This window comes from Archocentrus centrarchus, chromosome 7 (genome assembly GCF_007364275.1).
Source record: "Archocentrus centrarchus isolate MPI-CPG fArcCen1 chromosome 7, fArcCen1, whole genome shotgun sequence".
Lineage (NCBI taxonomy): Eukaryota > Metazoa > Chordata > Actinopteri > Cichliformes > Cichlidae > Archocentrus > Archocentrus centrarchus.
Window position 1 is genome coordinate 14,507,203 of NC_044352.1, and position 19,581 is coordinate 14,526,783.

Genomic DNA, 19,581 nt, shown 5'->3' on the forward strand with positions numbered 1-19,581 from the left:
CGCAGGATGCGGCCCCTAATTTGGACATTGTGCGTCGATATAATCTGTATGCCGGGAACTCGCGCACTGAGAAACGTTCCACGGTGCAAAGTGCGATTAAAATGCGTTAAAATTTTTAACACGTTAATTTCCCCATAATTAATTAATCGAAATTAACGCGTTAAAGTCCCACCCCTAATATATATATATATATATATATATATATATATTATATATATATATATATATATAATATATATATATATATATATATATATATATATATATATATATATATATATATATATATATATATATATATATATATATATATATATTTGTTTTTTTAAATGTAGCAATTTTTTTTCATATGGTTCTCAAATAAAGACTGCCTTCTATGTCAGTCTCCGTCATTTGTTTTTTTATATTATAAATTGAACAGCAGCTCCTATTGGCCGATCATTCACCACATCCAGTTGCGCACGACCTAGTGACATCAATGGGGACGAGGGATCCTGAAAAATTACTCCAGTGTTGGTGTGACGACAGTGACCGTTTCGTATAAATGCCGGGACGGAAAGTTATCTGCTCATACCTCTAGACTTGGCCTTTAGGGTCACCAACCGCTGCGAGCGACTGAGAGCAAGCATTATCACTGCCAGCATTGCTAGAAGCTGGAGAGAGGAGAACAGTTTGACAGGTGAGGCTTTCAACTAATCTCGTGTACAATGTAAATGTGTCTGCTGGTTCCGGGTTCTTCTTTGTTTGATCTGGATGGATCTAATGTATTATGTATTATTCGGATTTCTTTTGTGGGGGTTTTTAGAGTTCTCTTAGATTTCTTCCCGAAACCAATCTCCAAGGCTGATGAGATCTCAAAGGGATGCTGCCTCGTTTCAAGGATAGCAGCTTTACTAAAACTGATCTTAACAAGTTAAAAAAAAAAAAAAAAGTTGCACTTTTTAAAAAAATATTTTCAGGAAAAAAAAAAGGTCTGGTCCCAACATTGACTCAAATATATTTGTACAATGTAGGCAATACACTAGTTCACTCACATTCATATTGTTTCTGCAATATATTCCCTATCTGCCAAAATCTGTTTCAGGCGAAATTAACATGAAGTCGACATGTCTGCTCATCCTTGCATCTCTCACGGTCTGCAACTTGATGGTGTCTGGAGGACAGAGCATCTCTGCTGAGGATGAGACGGACCGAAGGACCATAGACGACATCGTTCTAGAGAGAGCAGAGACTCTCCTATTACGGTCCATTCTCAAAAAGCTGCAGGATGAAGACGCCAGAAATGGTGCGTAAAACATGTTAAGGATCGATTTTTTTTTTTCAGAACATTTTTTTTTTAGTTAAGAAACGTCATGAAATGTTATTTGTTACGATATTAATACTTCTAAAAGTGATAGAACGTTTTCAGTAGTTTACAGTTTCGTGCGCACTTTTCAAGTTAAATTATTTGGAACAAACATTTGTTGAGATAATGGTTGAACTTTTAATATTGGGAGTGCCATAGAATATTCCTGTATTATAATTAAATAATGCAATAAACAGGTTTGTGCCTGTCTGCGCACGCGGTAGACCGATTTATTAATTTTTTTATTTTAAAAATTGAAACATTTTTGGATCATTTAAGAGGTCCTTTCCTCCTTTCCCCCCCCCAGATGGGTATCACTCTCAGCCAGAATGGGTGACAAAACGACAGCACCCGGGTAAGAGATACAGTGATGATTTGGAGAAGCGGCAGCATCCAGGGAGGAGAGAAGAGGACGAGGACGAACAGTACTTTGATGTTCATAAGAGACAGCACCCGGGCAAGCGCGAAGATGAAACGCACTCACTCGTAGAGCTGCAGAAAAGGCAGCACCCAGGAAAGCGCTCCACGGCGGGTCACAGTTCTGACAACCCCATTCTGCTGCTCAGTGAACTTTCAAAACGCCAGCACCCAGGTAAACGTTACCTGGTGCTGCACAGCAAGCGCCAGCACCCAGGTAAGCGCCTTCTCGAGGATGAGGACGGCGACGGGGACTGGGATGCGGATGTGGATGTGGATGGAGAAGAAGACCTCGCTGAGATGGAAAAGCGTCAGCACCCTGGGAAACGGTTTTGGGATAACTCGAGTCCGGATTTAGGCACAAACAGTCCGTGTGATGTTTTGGACCCTGCGAGCTGCAGCAAGACCAGCCTGCTGCTCGACTTTTTAGACAACATTAACAAGAGCCGTGCTGAGGAGAAGAGACAACACCCGGGTAAAAGGTTTGCACCGGAGGAGGATTTAGTGGACGGAGAGTAGATTAGACAGGTGCGCGTATGTCGCTGTATTGTAAACAAATATGTATAAATTAAGTCACTATAATGAATTATGAAAAATGAAAAAAAGATCATTAAACATTTTGTGCCACTGTTTGTTCTTTTGAAGACATTTACTACACCATTACCGCAAACCATTTATCTGATATTTTCTTGGAGAGCTCATGCGTAATTGTCATCCAAACTTTGGAATAGCTGTACAGACGTTTTTCATAAGAGTTTGTGCCATATGTTGCTCTTTTAATAGCCATTACTATTATTTATAGTATTTATTTAGCTGACGAGATTACTTATTCTTACATCGAGACAGAAGATTAAAACATCAGTCAGCTGGTTTTAGCGATGTTGCCTCTGTGAGGCAACAGGCGTTCGTCAGTTCAGCTTGTGTTAAGATAAAATGAAAGTGTCTACGTTTACAGCAACACGTAAAAGTTCCCTCCATTGGTTGATTTGTGTTTCATTATTTTCTACTCGTGTAAAATACAATGACTATCACAGCAAATAAACTGTGTCACTGATTATTTTTTTTACATTACTGCATGGATTAAGTCAACTGAAGCTAATGTTGTAAATTAAAAGCTACCCTTGCCTTAAAGTCAACCACCAATGTTTTTGTTGGACAATAAACACACTGGTAAAAACGTATGGTTTGCTTTAGTTGCAGTAAATGCATGCCTCATGGTGCACCATTAAACTGTTGATTCAACACAGGTCTAATTAGTATGTAGTCCAAAGCAGACACCCTGCCTAAGCCTCTTAGAGAATGATTTATGTGGTTCAATAACAGGCAGTGTTGTCAGATATCCACTGCTTTGTTTAATTGGGTTAGTTCCATCACAGCCTTTGGGAGCAGTTGTCCACCAGCCTGATCAATATGCTAATTATTCATCAAGCATGTGAGTTAACACAACTTCCAATTCTAGCAGAACAGCCAAGTGTCAGTGGACTGGCGAAGTGTTTATTATATAATGACCACGATATATATTCAGTAGGCAAGTTGAACAATTTAGGCATGTGATTCATGCAAAAACTATTTTAGAGCACCAGAAAATAAATTGGAAGGAAATAAGTGACTTGGATAAATCATGTGTGGCTTTAGACTTTCTTTTCCTATCTGTAAAAATGGCACAGGACATACACACACTCAGACACATTTTAGTTATTCTGTAGTATTAGGTAGTGACTGCATTTTTTTTTTGTTTGTTTGTTTGTTTGTTTATGAGTTCTTTAAGTGAAACAACTTGTGAGCTCTCAGGAAAGTCTGTGGTCTCAGTTCCAACACTGATTATGAGCAATTTAACCAAATAAATTATTATTTCCTTTGCAAATAAAGGAATACTAGAACCCTGTACAGATAAAAGCATAATTAAAAAACAAAACAAGTAAAAACATTAAATATTATGTAATATAAAACATGTATTTGCCCAATATAAAATTTTGTGAAGCCCATATGAGGTCGAAAATTAGATGGCAGGCCATACTATTTATTTTTACCAATTATCCATGGATCTCCATGTAACCTGTTAATAAATGGCAGTCTGCCAAAGTGCACAATCCAGGTGGCATTTAAACTGTGTTTTAACAAGTGAAAAGAGGCTGCAGGATAAAACTAGAGCTTATACAAACTGAAACCAGAACAAGTGTAGGTCCTAAACTACAATTTGACACAGGGCTGCTCTACAGCACTGAGCATAGGGGTTACATAATAAAGCTGGATTCACCTTCAGGCTCTTTTTTGCAATTAAACAGACCCAACCCAACCGCAGTACAGCCACACCCTTAGTTCTCCAGCCTTGAATTTTCCCCAGCACCTACCATCAGTTATGCCAAACTGTTGCTCACATCTAGTCTTAAATTAACTTAAAACCTGGTTTATTTACAGTAGCATTGCAGTTTTACACAGAAGACGGAAAACCAAAAGCAAAAAATAGCAAACGTACTTACATTGTGGAGAAGTTTCCTGACGGAGGTCCAACCGCAAAGCCCAGTTTTGTCCCTCCTCTCCTTCCATACCGACGGGGATCCCGGTCACATGACCAGGCAGGGCTGCTGCAGCCGCTGCTGTTTGCCTGTCAGGGAAAACCCAAACTGTCAACAAATACAGTTGCTGTTGGGCTCATTTGTAGGATAAGTGCAGATTTTCTATCGCGCCGATTAGTCCGCGGGTGTTTATTTGTTTTTGTGAAGCTGGACGTTTGTTAATGTCGCGCTTTGAACACCGAGAGCATAGAAACGATTGCTGAAGAAGGCGAGAGTAGCTGCTAGCTTTCTCCTGCTAACGCCACATACTCTGTGTGGCATTACGTCGCCTCAAGTTAGCCTGTATATTAAACAATAACGGTAAGTCCTTTCGCCCTCGTATTCAGGTATCACTTACTGAAACAGTGCTCGTAATGTTTTCAGTTCAGTTAGGCGTTTTTTCGCTAAATGCGTGTGTCGATCTAAGCTAAGTTTAGCTTCTATAATGCAGTTGTAATAGTAGTTAATCTGAAGTGCTTGATATGAAGTAAAGCAGAAATAATGTTAAGTCACTGTAATCGTTGTTTAACTCGTGAAACTACAATCAAGGAAAATGAGCGGACGAGAATTTGTAGTTTAGATCCTATTACTTAAGTGCAATTAAGGGTGAAAAAATGCAACAAAACATTTATTTACTTATATTATTTAAGCTTTATTCCTCCTCAGGTATGACTGTGACGATGTTTGTTGAAAGGACACTCCTGCAGCCCATGTTTTAGTCACATTGTATCACTGTAGGGAATTACGCACAGCACCAAAGTGTTGTCATCAAGATGAATTCCTCAAGCCAGTTAGAATACATGTTAATATCAGCGTTAGACTTTTAAGTTTTAAATCAAGATAATTATCTGAGATTGAATGTATGGATTTAGTCAGATGTCCAGTACTGCGTAAAAGTCTTAAGCTAACCCTCATGTCTTTGTATTTTGCTTTCAAGGAGCCAGGCGTTTCTGTTATTTTTTAAGTTGCTTTGAGCAATAGGACTCGAGGCCCTCTGAAGGTCTTTCAAAGTTTTACTTTGGACATTGGCAGCTTTTTCACTCATTTTTATTCCTTGTACCTGATCATTTTCAGAGGATTTTTTTTAAGCCCCTTAACACTGACCTATGAATCACTCATAAAAAAGGCACCTAACTCAAGGGGTGAACCAGTGTTGTTTACATATAACAGACAATTTAGCAGAAAATCAGTTTTAAGTTGGTTTTTGGTTCAAATTGTCAGCATTATATATGGAGGGAGTAAGGAAAGGGGTATAACAGTGTCTACATGGTTTGGGGCTGCATTTCAATTAGTGGTGTTGGGGATCTTGCCAAAATTGATGGAATTTTGAATTCAGAAAAGCACAAACAGATTTGGATCCACTGTGCAATACCATCTGGAAAGCGTCTGGCAGCGGCCTCATTTTTCAGCATGACAGGGCTGTCCCAAACACACTGCCAATGCAATAAAAGCATACGTGGATAGAAAAACACACAGTGGAACACAGCCATTAATTGTCCTCCCAAGAACCTGAACATCAACATTATTGAAGCAGTGTAGGTTCCTCTAAATGGAGAACAGAACAAAATGCAGCCAACATCCAAAGAAGAACCTTGAATGTCCTTCAAGAAGCCTGGAGAAAAATTACTGAAGACTACCAAAAGAAAATATAAGAAAGCTGCCTGAGAGAGTTCAGGCTGTGTTGAAGGTCAAAGGTGGTCATAGCAGACAAATATTGACTTTCACGCTTGTTAGAATTGTATAAACTATGTTTTTTGCACCAATTTCCCATTTTCTTAGCAAAATATAAAGAAGTGAGGGGTGGCTCAAGACTTTTGCAGTGTTGTATGTGGTGTCAGTGTGCTTTCTTTCTGTTCTTCAGTGTCCTGGGATTTTCTCAGGCATTATGGAGCTACTGTGGGGTAGGTTGCACACCCCATGAGATGTGGACCAAAGCAAGATCGTGCCACCTTGCACCTCTTCTACAGCAGCACTGACATCTGTTGTCATGGCCTCCAGCTACCCGCCCCCCTTTGAGGGCACAGGTGAAGTGAAGGAAGGCTTTCTTTGCCCACTGTGCCTAAAAGACCTTCAGTCATTCTACCAACTCCAAGACCACTATGAAGAGGAGCACTCTGGGGATGACCGCCATGTTCGGGGACAACTCAAAAGTGAGTATTTTTATTTGTGGACCCTACTAGAGTAGCTAGTCACTAGTTGTTCTTATTTATCTTATAATGGGCCTTGGTTCAGACCAAAGTTTATCCTCTGTTTAAAATTAAGAATTTAAGATCAGTTCCCCACCTTTTAAAAAGCTATGCTTCTTTTGATCAGTGGGTGGGGGAGGCTTGTATGCCCACTGCCAGAGCTGTGTGCCTCAGATAACCGTATTAATGACATCTCAATTACATCATACAGGGCCAAGAGTAGGAAAAAAAAAACTGTCTGAAGCCTGATCTTGAGGTTCATAGGAGTCCAAACTTTTTTTGCAACCTTGGCCATGTTTAATATGATATGTCACCATTTTGAAGGAAAAGTATAATAGGTCCCCTTTAAACAGTACAGCTGAGTATAAGGGTACTGCAGTATACGATTAGAGGAACTACTTTCTGTGTAATAGGATTGAATTATGAAGAGGCTGGAATAAAACTCAGGTTGGCTTCATTTGCATATTAATAGTACTGTAATGAACTGTAAAATCTAAACATAATTACAACAATTTGTTGAAAGCTGGATGAATAAAAGGATAAAATGGTCATTATAATTATAAAATCTCAATCAGGGTAAAAATAACAACAGATTGAGGATGCACCTGCTCCTGTTTGAATTCCCTCTGTGCATTATTTATATCCTGATATTATCTCCCTGTTTTCAGGTTTAGTTCAGAAAGCGAAGAAAGCCAAAGATAAACTGCTGAAGAGGGATGGTGATGACAGACCGGATACTGGGAGTTATGAGTCGTTCTACTATGGTGGAGTGGACCCATACATGTGGGAGCCCCAAGAACTGGGTGAGGTTAAAAAACTGCCATTCACAGCACTGCCAACTAAGATAATATTTTTTTATAAATACTAAAAAAAAAGGCACTTTCTTTTGCAATGTAGGAGCAACTAGAAGTCATCTGGACTTCTTTAAAAAACATCGGGCAGCCAGGATAGATCATTATGTCATTGAGGTCAACAAGCTCATCATCAGACTGGAAAAGGTATGCTTACTTCCATTAATTCAAATAATATTTTTCCTACTATTGCTGGAAATGAAAAATGGCATTGGCAATGCAACCCATTTACCATAAAATCTGATGTTTTAGTTGACATCATTTGACAGAGCCAACTCAGATGCTGCTAAGATCAGAGGTTAGTGTTTTCATTATAACTCTGAATACTCCACATATGTAACTGAATTATTGTTATAAACAAAGAGTATTTATCCCCTTTGTAGCCATTGAGAAGTCTGTAGTGTCATGGGTGAATGACTCAGATGTCCCGTTCTGTCCTGACTGCGGAAACAAGTTCAACATCCGTAACAGACGGCACCACTGTCGCCTCTGTGGGTCCATCATGTGTAGGAAGTGCATGGAATTTGTTCCCTTACCTTTGGCCCGTATGTATGAACAAATGTTTGGAGATACAGGAAACTGTAAGAAGTCTCTCTGTATTTGTGGTAATGCTGCATGTCTTTTTTTATTTAACCAACAACAGAGAAGCTCATCAATGGGACTCGAGAAGCACTGTGTGTACCTGGAAGTCCCAGTCAGTCCCAGTCTCCCCCAGCAGTAGGTGGCAGCAGTGGGATGGGCTCTAGGAGAGGCAGCATCAGCAGCTTGAGCAGTGTAACCTCCATGCTGGAGGAAAAGGATGACGAGAAGATTCGCTGCTGTCACCACTGTATGGACACACTTCTGAAGAGACAACAGAAATTAGAAGAGAAGGATCACATGCCAGATATAGTGAAACTTTATGAGGTTGGTTAATCAGTCTCCTCCTTAAAGTGAAGATGAGATTTGTTATCGGTTCTCATTTGCATTGCAGTTGATTCTGTGTATTGTTTTCCAAGTTCTTGTGTGTGCTTTGTTCTATCCCTCCTGTTGTTTAATGTCTGTCTTGTGGGGTTTCCTGTTGTTTACTTGCTTTGAACTTGTCTTCCTGTCAGAGGCTGAGGATGTGCATGGAGAAGGTGGATGAAAAGGCTCCAGAGTATATCCGAATGGCTGAGTCTCTCAAGTAAGCCACGTTAAAAAGCACTTTTTCATACTTTATGTGACAGCTGTTTATTTTTTTATTTTTGAGAGACAGTGTTAATACTTGCTGTCATCTGTACACTTTCATAGTGCTGGAGAAACCACTTATAATCTTGACACTGCTGGTGGGCTAAGACTGGAAGTCCAGAAATATTATGAACTCATCGACGCTCTGAGGTACATGGCAGTCATGACTGACAGCTTTGAAATTAAGCAAAAGCCTTTTGTCATGTTTGTCAAGTGTGGCATTATTGAAAATTAAACTGGCTTCTTTTCTTCTCAGTAAGAAGATTTTAACACTGGGAATTAAAGATGATCCACAACCGCATCCAAAGGCGCTCCAGCTACAGAGAATGATCCGCTATACCGCCACACTGTTTGTCCAGGTCGGACCAACTTCCATTCATATACAGAAAAACAGACGGTATCACTTCATCCTGCCTCGTAATGAAAGTGGTAATTCTGGATGGTGTTTTAGCCATTGGCAAATTACAAGAGCTGGGACTGTATCAGTAAACATTAGCCCTTCACTGCCAGCAGGCTTAGTATTTATTTTAAAGCAGACTTATTATGCTGTTAGAATGGTGGCGGCTTATAATAAACATGGACAAAGTTTGAAATAATGAGGTCTAAGTATGTAGAAGTAATTGCTATGAGCCAAAAGCCATCTCAGGCTTCAGTCTGCTCAGTTCATTCTTTTATTGTCCTCTTGACTCTGTATTATGCTTAGCGTGACTCTCTCTCAGACAGTCAGGGTAAGACCAGAAGCCCCACCCATCTTCTATCCAAACTTCTGTTTGAATGACTCAACCAATCAGAAGAAAGTTTACCTAAAGGGGAGCTAAAATGGCTTGGCTGCACCAAGGTTCAGTATAAGATAAATAAGAATGATTTCAAACCATTCAAAGCTACTCTAACAGACTCCAAAATAAAAGTGAAAAGTGCTGGAAGTAAGCATAGGATACAGCTGTTTATCTAATTCATTAAGGTGTGCCTTTTTACAATAATCTTAAAGGGATTTGCATCTGAAGCAGTGCTTATACATGGTAATGAGTGTATATAAAATCAGTTCAGCAACACAGTAATAGATGTGCAAAGGCAAAATGACCTGTAACAGAACACTCCAACTCTACTGCTATTTTCTTGTTGGTCTCACTTTACTGGAGTTCAGTGATAATGAGCGACCTGTTAAGTCTGTAAACTCCTTTTTCTGCTTCAGTCATCATATTGAATACTGAAACTCTACTGTTGTAAACTGATGTTGTAAACCTTTGAGAAAAATATAGTCAATCAAATGAGAGCAGTGTGCTACCTAACCTGAGGACCCCATATGTTGAACAGAAACCTGTTTAAGTCTATTTATGTAACTTACAAACATGGCTCTGTAGCCATTCTGCATTTTTTTTTTTTTTTTTTTACTCCAGGTACATTTTTCTTCCTTTAAAAAAAGCAAAAAATTAACAAAACATTTAAGAACACATTTTACATTTCAGTAAAAGAAACCTATTAATAAATGTGATTTAAATAAAACTTTAAATTATTGGTGAAGCAGCAAGGTCACAGGCAATCCATTTATAGTTGGAGCTGTAATTATTAAACAGTTGGGAGGAAGGAAAAAAAAATTCATCCATCATTAAAGCTGACAGCACAGATAAAACTGAATTCCACCACTTCATTACATTTACACAGTTTGTGCAACATATCTTTATCCTTTAATCCTTTATTTGTATGACTTTACCTGTTTTTTGTGTCTTCTGTCTCAGGAGAAACTGTTAGGTCTGATGTCTTTACCCACTAAGGACAAATATGAAGAATTGAAAGAAAAGAGGAAACAGGAACAAGAGAAGAGACTCCAACAAGAAAGACTGGTGAGATTGTGTGCCTTTACTTCTGTTGATTATTTTTATTTATTTATTTTTTTCCCCCCCACTGGACAGACCAGTGGTTAAATGTGTTAACCTTCATATGGTTCCTGCTCAACAGGCAGCACAGGAGGCTCTGAAGAGGAGGCAAGAGAGACAGGAGAGAAACCGTCCACCTCTGAGTGCCAATGGAGAGCTGCCCCAGGCCCCCAGAGAGCCACGAATGACTAAAGCTGGTGGTTGGCTCCCCTCTGCAGACTCTGTTCACGCACGAGGCGAACTGGAAGACCCCCTCCTGCAGCAGATTGAGAACATCCAGTCATTCCTTCGTCAAGCTCGGGAGGCTCAGCGAACAGATGAGGTTGCCATGTTGGAGGAGAACTTGCGTCAGCTGCAGGATGAGTACGACCAACAGCAGACCAGTATTGCTCTCCTACTCTCACAAAAGCTGGCTCAAGAGGAGAGTTTGCAGCAGGGGGAGCTCCATCGCCTGGAGGCCTGGGAAAGGGAAGAGAGAGAGCAATGGAGCTCTGATGTAGGCTCCTCCCAGCCATCCTACAAATGGGAGCGGTCTCTAGATATCAGCCCAGCAGGAGGTCAAGACGGAGAGGAGGACACAGCGGCAGAGGAACTGACTCCTAAAGCAGAAAGGAGTCCTCCGTCTTTTAGAGCATTTCCCGCTCTCACAAGCCAGGAAGAATCTCCCCCAAGGTTGAGGAGCTTAGGAGGGCATGTAACACCTCCTGGTGGTGAAGGCCAGAACAACACCTCCCTTAACCCTTTTGAAGAGGATGACTCCACACCCACTGAAGATGATCCATCCAATCCATTCTTTGAGGACATCAAGCGGGAACACAAAGAGATAACCAATGGAAAGAAAGAATACAACCCCTTTGATGATGATGAAGATGCAGACAAGGGCAAGCCAACTGAGACTGTTTCTCACAATCCTTTTGAGGATGATGACACAGACGCAGGTAACCCGTTCCTGGAGGCCTCCGGGAATTCTCCAGAAGTCTCGACTAACCCCTTTGACGGGGATGACGATGAGGTCTTGCCTGATGTGGACATGATAGAGGAAGAATTGCTGCTACAGCAGATAGACAACATTAGGGCCTACATCTTTGATGCAAAGCTCAGCGGACGTCTCGATGAGGTGGACCTTCTGACACAAAACCTAAAAGAGTTACAGCAAACCCTCCAGGAGCAGAAGAAGCAGAAGCACTGATACATTTCCCTCAAAATCCCCCTGATCACCTGCTACTTACCAAGTCCTGCAAGGTTAGCTCACTTTACACGACTTATGAGCCCACAGAGTTTAATTTGGGTGAAGTCTGCTGCGCCACAGGTGAAATTCATCCCACAATAAAAATACATACAAGAGTTCAGTAATCTGGAGTAATGTCCTGAATTTTCAGATATCTTCCTAAGCTGTTTTGTTTGTATTGGGTGGCTGAAGGGTCAGGTCTGTTGCACATGTATAATTTTAGAGCACTGTGAGTAAAAATGAATTTGTATATTTCATTGATATGAATTTGCATGTCTGCAGCTATTAACCCAGCTGTAACAGTGCAAACATGAACAAATGAAGATAGAGCGATGTCACTTTTAATGAGTGTTAAATGAAACAGTCAGATGGTTCTTAGAGTAGTCTGGCTGTCATAAAAAAGCCTAAATGGTGCCATGGCTATGGATGAATGAAAGCACTCACCCCATTTAAGCACTGCACTCCTGGTGGACCTGTGATCAACATTTTTTTACCCCAAAGATCAAAACAAGATATTACAGAAACATGGATAGTGTTTCTTATTAAAACATGGCACCTACATGAAAAACAGTTCAACTTAAGATTTGAGTTTGTAGCTCCAAACTGACCCTGAATACATTCAGAAACCACTCAGCTCCTTCTGGAGCCAGGAATGGCTTTAAACATGGTAAAATTGTAGATTTTCATGTGTAAAATCTGTTTTATTGATATTTGAGGTATTGTGTTGGTGCTTCATTTTAATTGTGGTAATTGTACTTCCTGCTTTTCATTAGTAAAGAACTTAAACCATACAGTATCTTCTAACTTCACCACAAATAACTCGTGGTCCAAATGAGCTTCTCATTATTAAATGAGAACTGGAATTTAACATTTGCAACAAAATTTGGTAAGCTCAGTGTTTGAAGGAAAGAGATTATTTGATGAAGTTGTTAAATATTAACATTTGAATTATCATTTTAGTCACCATGCATGCACTGATTGTCATCTTATACAAATTCCTGAGAGATTTGTGAGAGAAGTTATAAGTGCATTACACAGAATTACACCATTTATGTTGCCTGTCACTAAAAAGATCTTCCAAGCTGTTTATTCCACCTGCTCAGTGTCATACAACAACAACAACCAAAAAAAAAGGGTTTCACATGCTGTTTTGTTACAGTGGTACTTTGGCTGCATGAGTCACGTATCTGTGTGTTGCTGAGCTGGTAGCCAGGCATGTCAGACACCACAGCTAAGATCTGTATGCTTGGCATGTAATCTGATCACTAGTTTCAGCTGTAAAGTTCATTTCAGAGTTCATCCAACCAGTTCACCCAGCGCTCCCCATGTGGGTACTAAACACTATTTGCCAAGGGACACTGTAGGAATATACAACTAAATAAACATCTAAAAATCACTGAAGTTCTATTGTGTAAGGAAGTCATTCTTATTTTTTAAGATTAAATACATTCTTAGGTTAACATTTTTTTTTTCTTCCATCAGACATTTACTAACACTACACAAATGCCAGCAAGTATTAATTGTGTGTTGCTCAGCCGGTCCTAATGTGATTTTTGTCTTTGTGCTTTCTGTCTCCTCGTAGGCAGTATTTTGTGTTTGTCTGATCTGTAACATCTGCAGAATATTTTAAGCAAAGCACGTGACTACCCGAAATGTTTTGACAGTGTGAATAACACAAGGAGATTCATTAATGTTATTTGCTGATCTCTGCATTTAAATGCCATGACATGATTTCTGAACATTAGGAAATTCCATCTCAGCACTAATAAACTTGTCTACAGTAAAATGTGGCTGCATTTGTTTTTCTTGTTTTCACAATTGTTGTGACCTCCTTTCTAATCCATTCTTGAATTCTATGAATATTGGTGATGTTGATGAAAAAAAAATAAGCTGGTTCCTAAAGCCACGTAAGCAAATATGGGTTTTATTTGAATGCTGACATCACAGTCAGCTGATATACATCAATGTGAAGTTTTCAACCAGGTCTCTGCGGTACAAAGACAGTTTGTGATATGACGGCCCAAAGTATTAAGAAGATGGTTGGTTCCTGCTGCTTTAAGATTGAGTGGCAGTCATTTCATATAGTTATATAAACTACAAATAAAACATAATCCTGTAATATTGTTGTGTAAATCTACAAAAGTCCGCTGTCCTCCTCAGACTCTACTCCTGCGACGCTGCCATCTGGGCCTTGTATTTGCCCGTCATCTCTTTAGGCAGCGGCGTGGTGCCAGGACATGGCACCTGGCCCTCCACTTCACAGATGCACTCCCTCAGACAATACTTCTTTGGTCCAAAGTTGGCGGGGTTGGAGGCGTGCATCTTGGCCAGATCCTCAGCTTGCAGCACCTCTCTGTGGAGAGAGTTGAGTAAAATAAATATACGAACAGATAGCCTGGTCTTAGCAGGAGACGAGCTTTTCACAGAGGACATTTTGACATTGCACAGTAGTAAATGGTTAAAAACAGTTTGATGGCTCAATTTATTTAACTTTACTTTTTAGAAGCTCCTTTGGCAGCAGTGACAGCTTTGGGGTTTCTTGTGCACACCTGGATTTGGACAGTTTACTTGATTTTTCCTGTCAAATCCTTTCAAGCTTTGTCGGATTAGATGGGAAGCATCTGAACTGCCACCATCAGGTCTCTCCACAGATGGTCTGTGGGCTTGTGCCCAAACAAGCCTTGCACTGATCTTTGCCTCACCACAATTTTAGCACAGATCTCTACAGCTAGTTCAGACCTCATCTTCATTTTTTGGGACTGTGGGACCCTGCATATGCAGATGTGTGCCTTCCTGAACAATGTCCATTCCATTCAACAAGTACTTGACACACCAAGGATAATTATAGCTCTCGGGATGCATCTGATCTAATTTTGGAGGCGCAACTGTAGACTGTATATAAATGATGGATGCAGTCACCGTGACATCACTCATTGGTTAGTGAAGTCCCCCTTAGAAGCCTCAACGTGTGCATTTTGACTAAAGGAAACTGTCATTCAGAGTATAGATTTGCCCTGAGGCATATGCTATTTTACTCACTAACAACACAAAGTCAACTCATGAGGGAAGCATTCACTGAGGTCATTCATTAATAATAAAGCGAGTAGACGATTCTTACCGACTTCTTTTGGCATCAGAGGAGTTGCCCTCTTCTGGCCATTAGAAAAAAATGGTTGATGTTTGGGCACAGCAAAGAAACAGATGTTTCTAATTTAAACCAATTCGCAATTAAAAAAAAATTTTAAAAAAGACTTTGCTTTATGGAGTATTGATTAGTCATAGCTTGGAGAAAAAATATAAATTATATCTAGTTAAAATTTATTCTGCAACACTAAAATAGGTCAAACATAAGAGGATCTGAATATGTTCTGCAGTAAGTGTATACACACATCCAGTGGTGTGTTTGAAGAGTCATTTTTTCTTAAAAAGGCAAGTGACCTGGAAGTATCTGCATGGCAGTCATAATAAAATCTGGTTGGCGTCTCTAAATACTAAGTTAAAGTGCTTCAGCACTTCCTTTATTACCTCCTTTAGCAGAGGATACACCGGATCATCCTTAATAAAAGGAAGTGGCAGGTCATCGTAAAATTTTAATGAACAGTGTTTCTATTTCCTGCTGATGTGTTTTGAACCTTTAATAAAAGGCAATGTTAAACCAGCAGGTGAATTGTGAATATTACACTAATGTAATAAAATCTGCTTCTGATCAAGGTGTTGCCTTGTGCGGAAAGTTACATATCAAAAAGCTGGAATGATCAAAGTGAATTTAAGGTTTACCACAGTTCGGCTTGCATTACGTCCGTCACTTATCATTAATTCATTTATACATCCAGCTATATGTTGCTTTTTCTTTAAAATTCCAACTTTTGTAATGAAGTTCCTGGTTCGTTATAAATTATCCTTCATAGCTTTTCTTAATCTCATGAGGTTTTTTTACTGAGTTAAAAAAAAAAAGTGATTAGGAAAAGTTATAGGCAGTAATTTTTTTGGACTTTTTGACCATACTGCCTGTTTCACATTTCACAGAAACTCTGTATATCTTACTCTGATTTTCCTAAAATCTTCTTAACGTGTTGAGCGATATGTTTGTGGCCCTTCCCCTCCACATCCACCGTTACTTGTTCCCCGTCATCTGTTCAAAAAGACAAAAGAAGATCAGTGCAAGCCCAATTTCATTTTAATATTTAGTGACCATTCTATACGACAAACAACACATGAGGCTACACACCCAGGTAGAACTTCAGGAATGGTGACGGCGTCATGTTTTTGAACATCATAATTTGGACCCACGGGTTTTTGTACTGAATTTGGGGAATATTGAAGAACACAAACTTTCTGCAAAACACAGAGCAGATGATTCAGCATAATTTAGATCATTCCAATTATTAAAGCAGGCATGCACAATTAAAAAAAAAAAAACAAAAAAACTGTGACATGAGCGCTCACTCCTTAGTAGCAGAAAGAAACTGGCATGTTTCAGCTGTGCATGGAAAATTTTCTATTGTAACAACCAATGTTATTTGATTTTGCTGAGGAAAATATAAAGTCCACATTAGTCATATCATGAAATAATGTCTCAAATAACCATGCTATTTAAGTTAGGTGCAGTTAGAGCCATAACTTTTGTAGTTTTGCCTCTGTGCACCACTACTGTGGATTTGAAAGTGCAGATTTTCAGTGTGATTTCAAAGGGTTTTTAAAAAAACGCATGAATTAGAGCTATTTTTATACACAGTGCCCTGTTTTCAGAGGCTACAAGTAACTGAACAAAATTGAACATAATTTTTAATATAAGGCTGAAAATCCTTTTCAATCAGCGACTGCCTGAAGTGTAGAACACATGAACGTCACCAAACGCTGCATTTCCTCCCTCGAGATGCACTGCCAGGCCTTTACTGCAGCCACCTTCAGTTGTGAAAAGTTTTTTTTTTAATTAACAACGGAAATAATTCTGTCCTCACGCACTTTAATTGTCTTCTGTGGTCTTTCAAGCCTTTTGGTGTTGCTGAACTGCTCAGTGCATTCCTTTTTGTAAAAAATTGTTAACCTTGCATTAGGTGGTTATACACCTGAACTCTCAATCTGAGGTTCACAGAGATGTTGATGATGTAAGTGAAGAGGGGCAGCTTTAGGCTGAAAAACCAAAACAAACCTATCAGAGAGATGAATGATTTTTCATGCATGACTCTGATAAGGGACATGCTTGTAATATTTTGGTTTTAATTGTGCACATTGTGGATTGAATTTATTGTGGTAACTGGTTAGAAAGAAGGTAAAAGATCAGCAAAATCAGAGACTAAAGGTTTAATCAATTGAAAATCAAACTGTTTTGATAAAAGGTTTAAGTAAAATTACCCAAAAACTTTTTTCTTTTAGAACAGTAAACTAAGCACGTCTGGAATAATCAATCTGATGATTAAGAAAAAAAAGGTTATGTACATCTTCACTGTTTTCTAGTAGTTGCAACATTTCAATGTGATAAACAAGACTAACAATATCATCCCTTTCATTAGAAAAAATTTTAATTGCACCTTAATCGTGCCAATTGACATTACTGACCCCAGTGCTTTTCACAGGGATGGACATGAACCTACTGCCAGAGTTAACCAGGTGAGCCACACTGAGTGGGACAGCACGGCATTTTTATTCCGTCTCCTTGTTCCACATGCTTATTAGCTCAAGTTTATAAAAGTCAACACGTGAGACGCACGTGAACAGTGTGGCTCAGAAAGAGTTGCTTTGATCTATCGATGCATTCCTGCTGAAGACGATTAACAGTCAGATCAGTGTGTAAAGCAGTGTGTAAAAGCAGCCAGAATATCTGCTCGTGTGTTTTGGATGCTCTGACCTTGCTCCGTCGCTGAGCTCTCCGTGTGTGTTATAATTCACTGTCATGATCTTCACTCTGTTTTTGAAGATGATGTCGCCCTTCTGGAGATATTCCAGGGTCCTCCTGATCGGAAACCTTCCTTTCATAGGCATCTTAACCCTTTTTTATGTTTACAAGATACCATTTAATGGCACTGTGTGCTCGTAGTCACAGAAGCGCACTGAGACGCGTGATGATGACGTTACAGTCGTTGTCAACCGAGCGTCCAAAGAATGACGGTAATTGTAGTTTTTCGTGTATTGAGTTTAGCGATAATCATGGAAAGTTTGAAAGCGGTGTCTTTGTGCACTTGTTAAAAACTAAAAGAATAGAGACACTTGGGAGGAAGATATACAATTTAAAAGATAATCCTAAAATCGATGTTAAAATCCTACATTCAGATCAATATTTTATAGCTTCTTTGGTTTTTGGAAACAATTTTTGTGTTTTGTATTTTTTTACGTGTCTTTTTGGAGTTCAGTTTGGTGATGTTCAGTAAACTGTAGAATAAAATATTAACACAGACCCATAAAGCCAGTTTCTACATCATATTAATGCTTCTTTCTTCACTCATTATTGAAAGATAACTTTATTTACTGAGGCAGAATCGTTTTTTAACAGTCAGGTAGGTAATGAGAAAAAAAATGCTGTAATTATTGCTAATAGCTGTGGTTATATTGTTATAAAGCTAGAGGGAAAAAAATGAATCTCAGTGTTCATAGAGTTCTACTTTTCCAGAGAGAGAATACATTCTAACATCCATTTCATCATAAATAACTTCAGTCATGTCTTATTTCATGAATAACTGTTTATTTTGTTTCAACTGTGTAGGTTCAGAGAAGCCGGCCTCAGAAACTGGAATGCTGATGCAGGAGCTCAGTCATTAACACATCTGTTTTATATCTTTATCAGTGTGAGGTAGAAATGTAGGGTTGAGTCCAACTATAGCAAAACATGAATGTTTTTCTGAATGTTTCTCAATCTTAATGTTTGAACACAGACATTTAACATAAGAAAAAAAAACAAAAAAACAAACAATACATTTACACAGTATAAAATTTTAACCATAGGATACTCTGAAAAAACTCCTCTAATATCCTGTAATGTGGGAGCTGCTCAAGGTAAATATTTTAAAGCCACAACATTTAAATCGACATTTTCCATACAGCATTTAATAAAATGCGCTTAAGCAACTTCTGCATGCATTGCAATGCCCTATAAAAATTATAACAATGCTCCTTTTTAGGGCAGACAGCGACAAGATTATAAAACCCTGCTTCAAAACAACATGCACTCATTTTAATGAAATTACATGTACAAAGGTCTTTTCACACCAGTGCCTTTACAAACAGTCTGCATGGGTTTTAAACCCAAATATTACATCTGACATTTACTTCACAAGACATGATCATTGCTGACTTATTTACATCCACATTATCATTCATGTTGCTCTGGTTGCCTATTCAGAACCATAATACAAGAAGGTAACTAAATGCATATCTCCAACATTGTCTTCAAGACATCAATGCACTCTAGATCGCGTCTCTTTTTTTTTTTTTAAATCAGGAAAAACCTGCCCAAAAGTACTTTAAGTACACTTAGTATGCAACAAGCAAATTTGTTTACAACAAGTTAAAGTTTTTAGAAAACATACAAAACACAAAGTTTTAGTCAGCATGAGTGCAGTGGAACACCACAAAAGCTGACTGATGTGCACCAGAATACAAACGCAAACATAAAAACAGTAGCATAGCTACACTTAAATTGGATTTTTGAACCCAAACATTTAAAAGAAATATTTAGCCACTGATAAATACCTGTATAAAATTGCAGATTGAGAAGAAAAAGAAGGTTATGACAATGATGGGACAGAAGGAAATAACATGTAGTTGATTGTCATAAAGGGAAAAATTGACGAGGTGATTGCACAGATTATATGAGGAACATACTCATAATAACCTAGAAATAACTGTACCACATAGAAACACATGCACATAAAAAACCTCTGAGATGTTGCTCAGTATAACAAACAACATATGCTCAATTT

General features: G+C 38.9%; 3 protein-coding genes across 3 annotated transcripts; 2 read left to right on the plus strand and 1 right to left on the minus strand.

The window, feature by feature from the left end:
- Positions 1–581: 581 nt before the first annotated feature.
- On the plus strand, positions 582–2,394 carry trh (thyrotropin-releasing hormone). The gene is made up of 3 exons (XM_030732997.1): positions 582–679; positions 1,085–1,285; positions 1,653–2,394. Exons 2-3 carry the CDS (start codon positions 1,096–1,098, stop codon positions 2,279–2,281), a joined length of 819 nt encoding a protein of 272 aa, XP_030588857.1. The 5' UTR covers positions 582–679; positions 1,085–1,095; the 3' UTR covers positions 2,282–2,394.
- A 1,930-nt stretch (positions 2,395–4,324) lies between these two features.
- Positions 4,325–12,785, plus strand: rbsn (rabenosyn, RAB effector). Its single transcript, XM_030732995.1, has 12 exons — positions 4,325–4,638; positions 6,179–6,467; positions 7,172–7,306; positions 7,401–7,501; positions 7,607–7,652; positions 7,738–7,899; positions 7,998–8,260; positions 8,449–8,519; positions 8,627–8,713; positions 8,820–8,922; positions 10,300–10,404; positions 10,520–12,785. Exons 2-12 carry the CDS (start codon positions 6,305–6,307, stop codon positions 11,624–11,626), a joined length of 2,343 nt encoding a protein of 780 aa, XP_030588855.1. The 5' UTR covers positions 4,325–4,638; positions 6,179–6,304; the 3' UTR covers positions 11,627–12,785.
- Positions 12,786–13,573: 788 nt separating this feature from the next.
- On the minus strand, positions 13,574–17,730 carry mrps25 (mitochondrial ribosomal protein S25). The gene is made up of 4 exons (XM_030732998.1): positions 17,514–17,730; positions 15,894–16,000; positions 15,710–15,797; positions 13,574–14,018 (listed from the first exon to the last, which is right to left on the minus strand). Exons 1-4 carry the CDS (start codon positions 17,645–17,647, stop codon positions 13,829–13,831), a joined length of 519 nt encoding a protein of 172 aa, XP_030588858.1. The 5' UTR covers positions 17,648–17,730; the 3' UTR covers positions 13,574–13,828.
- Between the last annotated feature and the right edge of the window lie 1,851 nt (positions 17,731–19,581).

Bases quoted from the DNA above. Each gene is read 5' to 3' on its own strand.
- trh (XM_030732997.1), top strand. From the start codon at position 1,096: ATGAAGTCGACATGTCTGCTCATCCTTGCATCTCTCACGGTCTGCAAC. The intron at 1,286-1,652 runs GTGCGTAAAACA...TCCCCCCCCCAG, and splicing joins GGATGAAGACGCCAGAAATG to ATGGGTATCACTCTCAGCCA.
- rbsn (XM_030732995.1), top strand. From the start codon at position 6,305: ATGGCCTCCAGCTACCCGCCCCCCTTTGAGGGCACAGGTGAAGTGAAG. The intron at 7,900-7,997 runs GTATGTATGAAC...AACCAACAACAG, and splicing joins TGTTCCCTTACCTTTGGCCC to AGAAGCTCATCAATGGGACT. The intron at 8,714-8,819 runs GTACATGGCAGT...TTTTCTTCTCAG, and splicing joins GAACTCATCGACGCTCTGAG to TAAGAAGATTTTAACACTGG.
- mrps25 (XM_030732998.1), bottom strand. From the start codon at position 17,647: ATGCCTATGAAAGGAAGGTTTCCGATCAGGAGGACCCTGGAATATCTC. The intron at 16,001-17,513 runs GTCAGAGCATCC...TGTGTTTTGCAG, and splicing joins GAGCTCAGCGACGGAGCAAG to AAAGTTTGTGTTCTTCAATA. The intron at 14,019-15,709 runs GTAAGATATACA...CTCTCTCCACAG, and splicing joins AAGATTTTAGGAAAATCAGA to AGAGGTGCTGCAAGCTGAGG.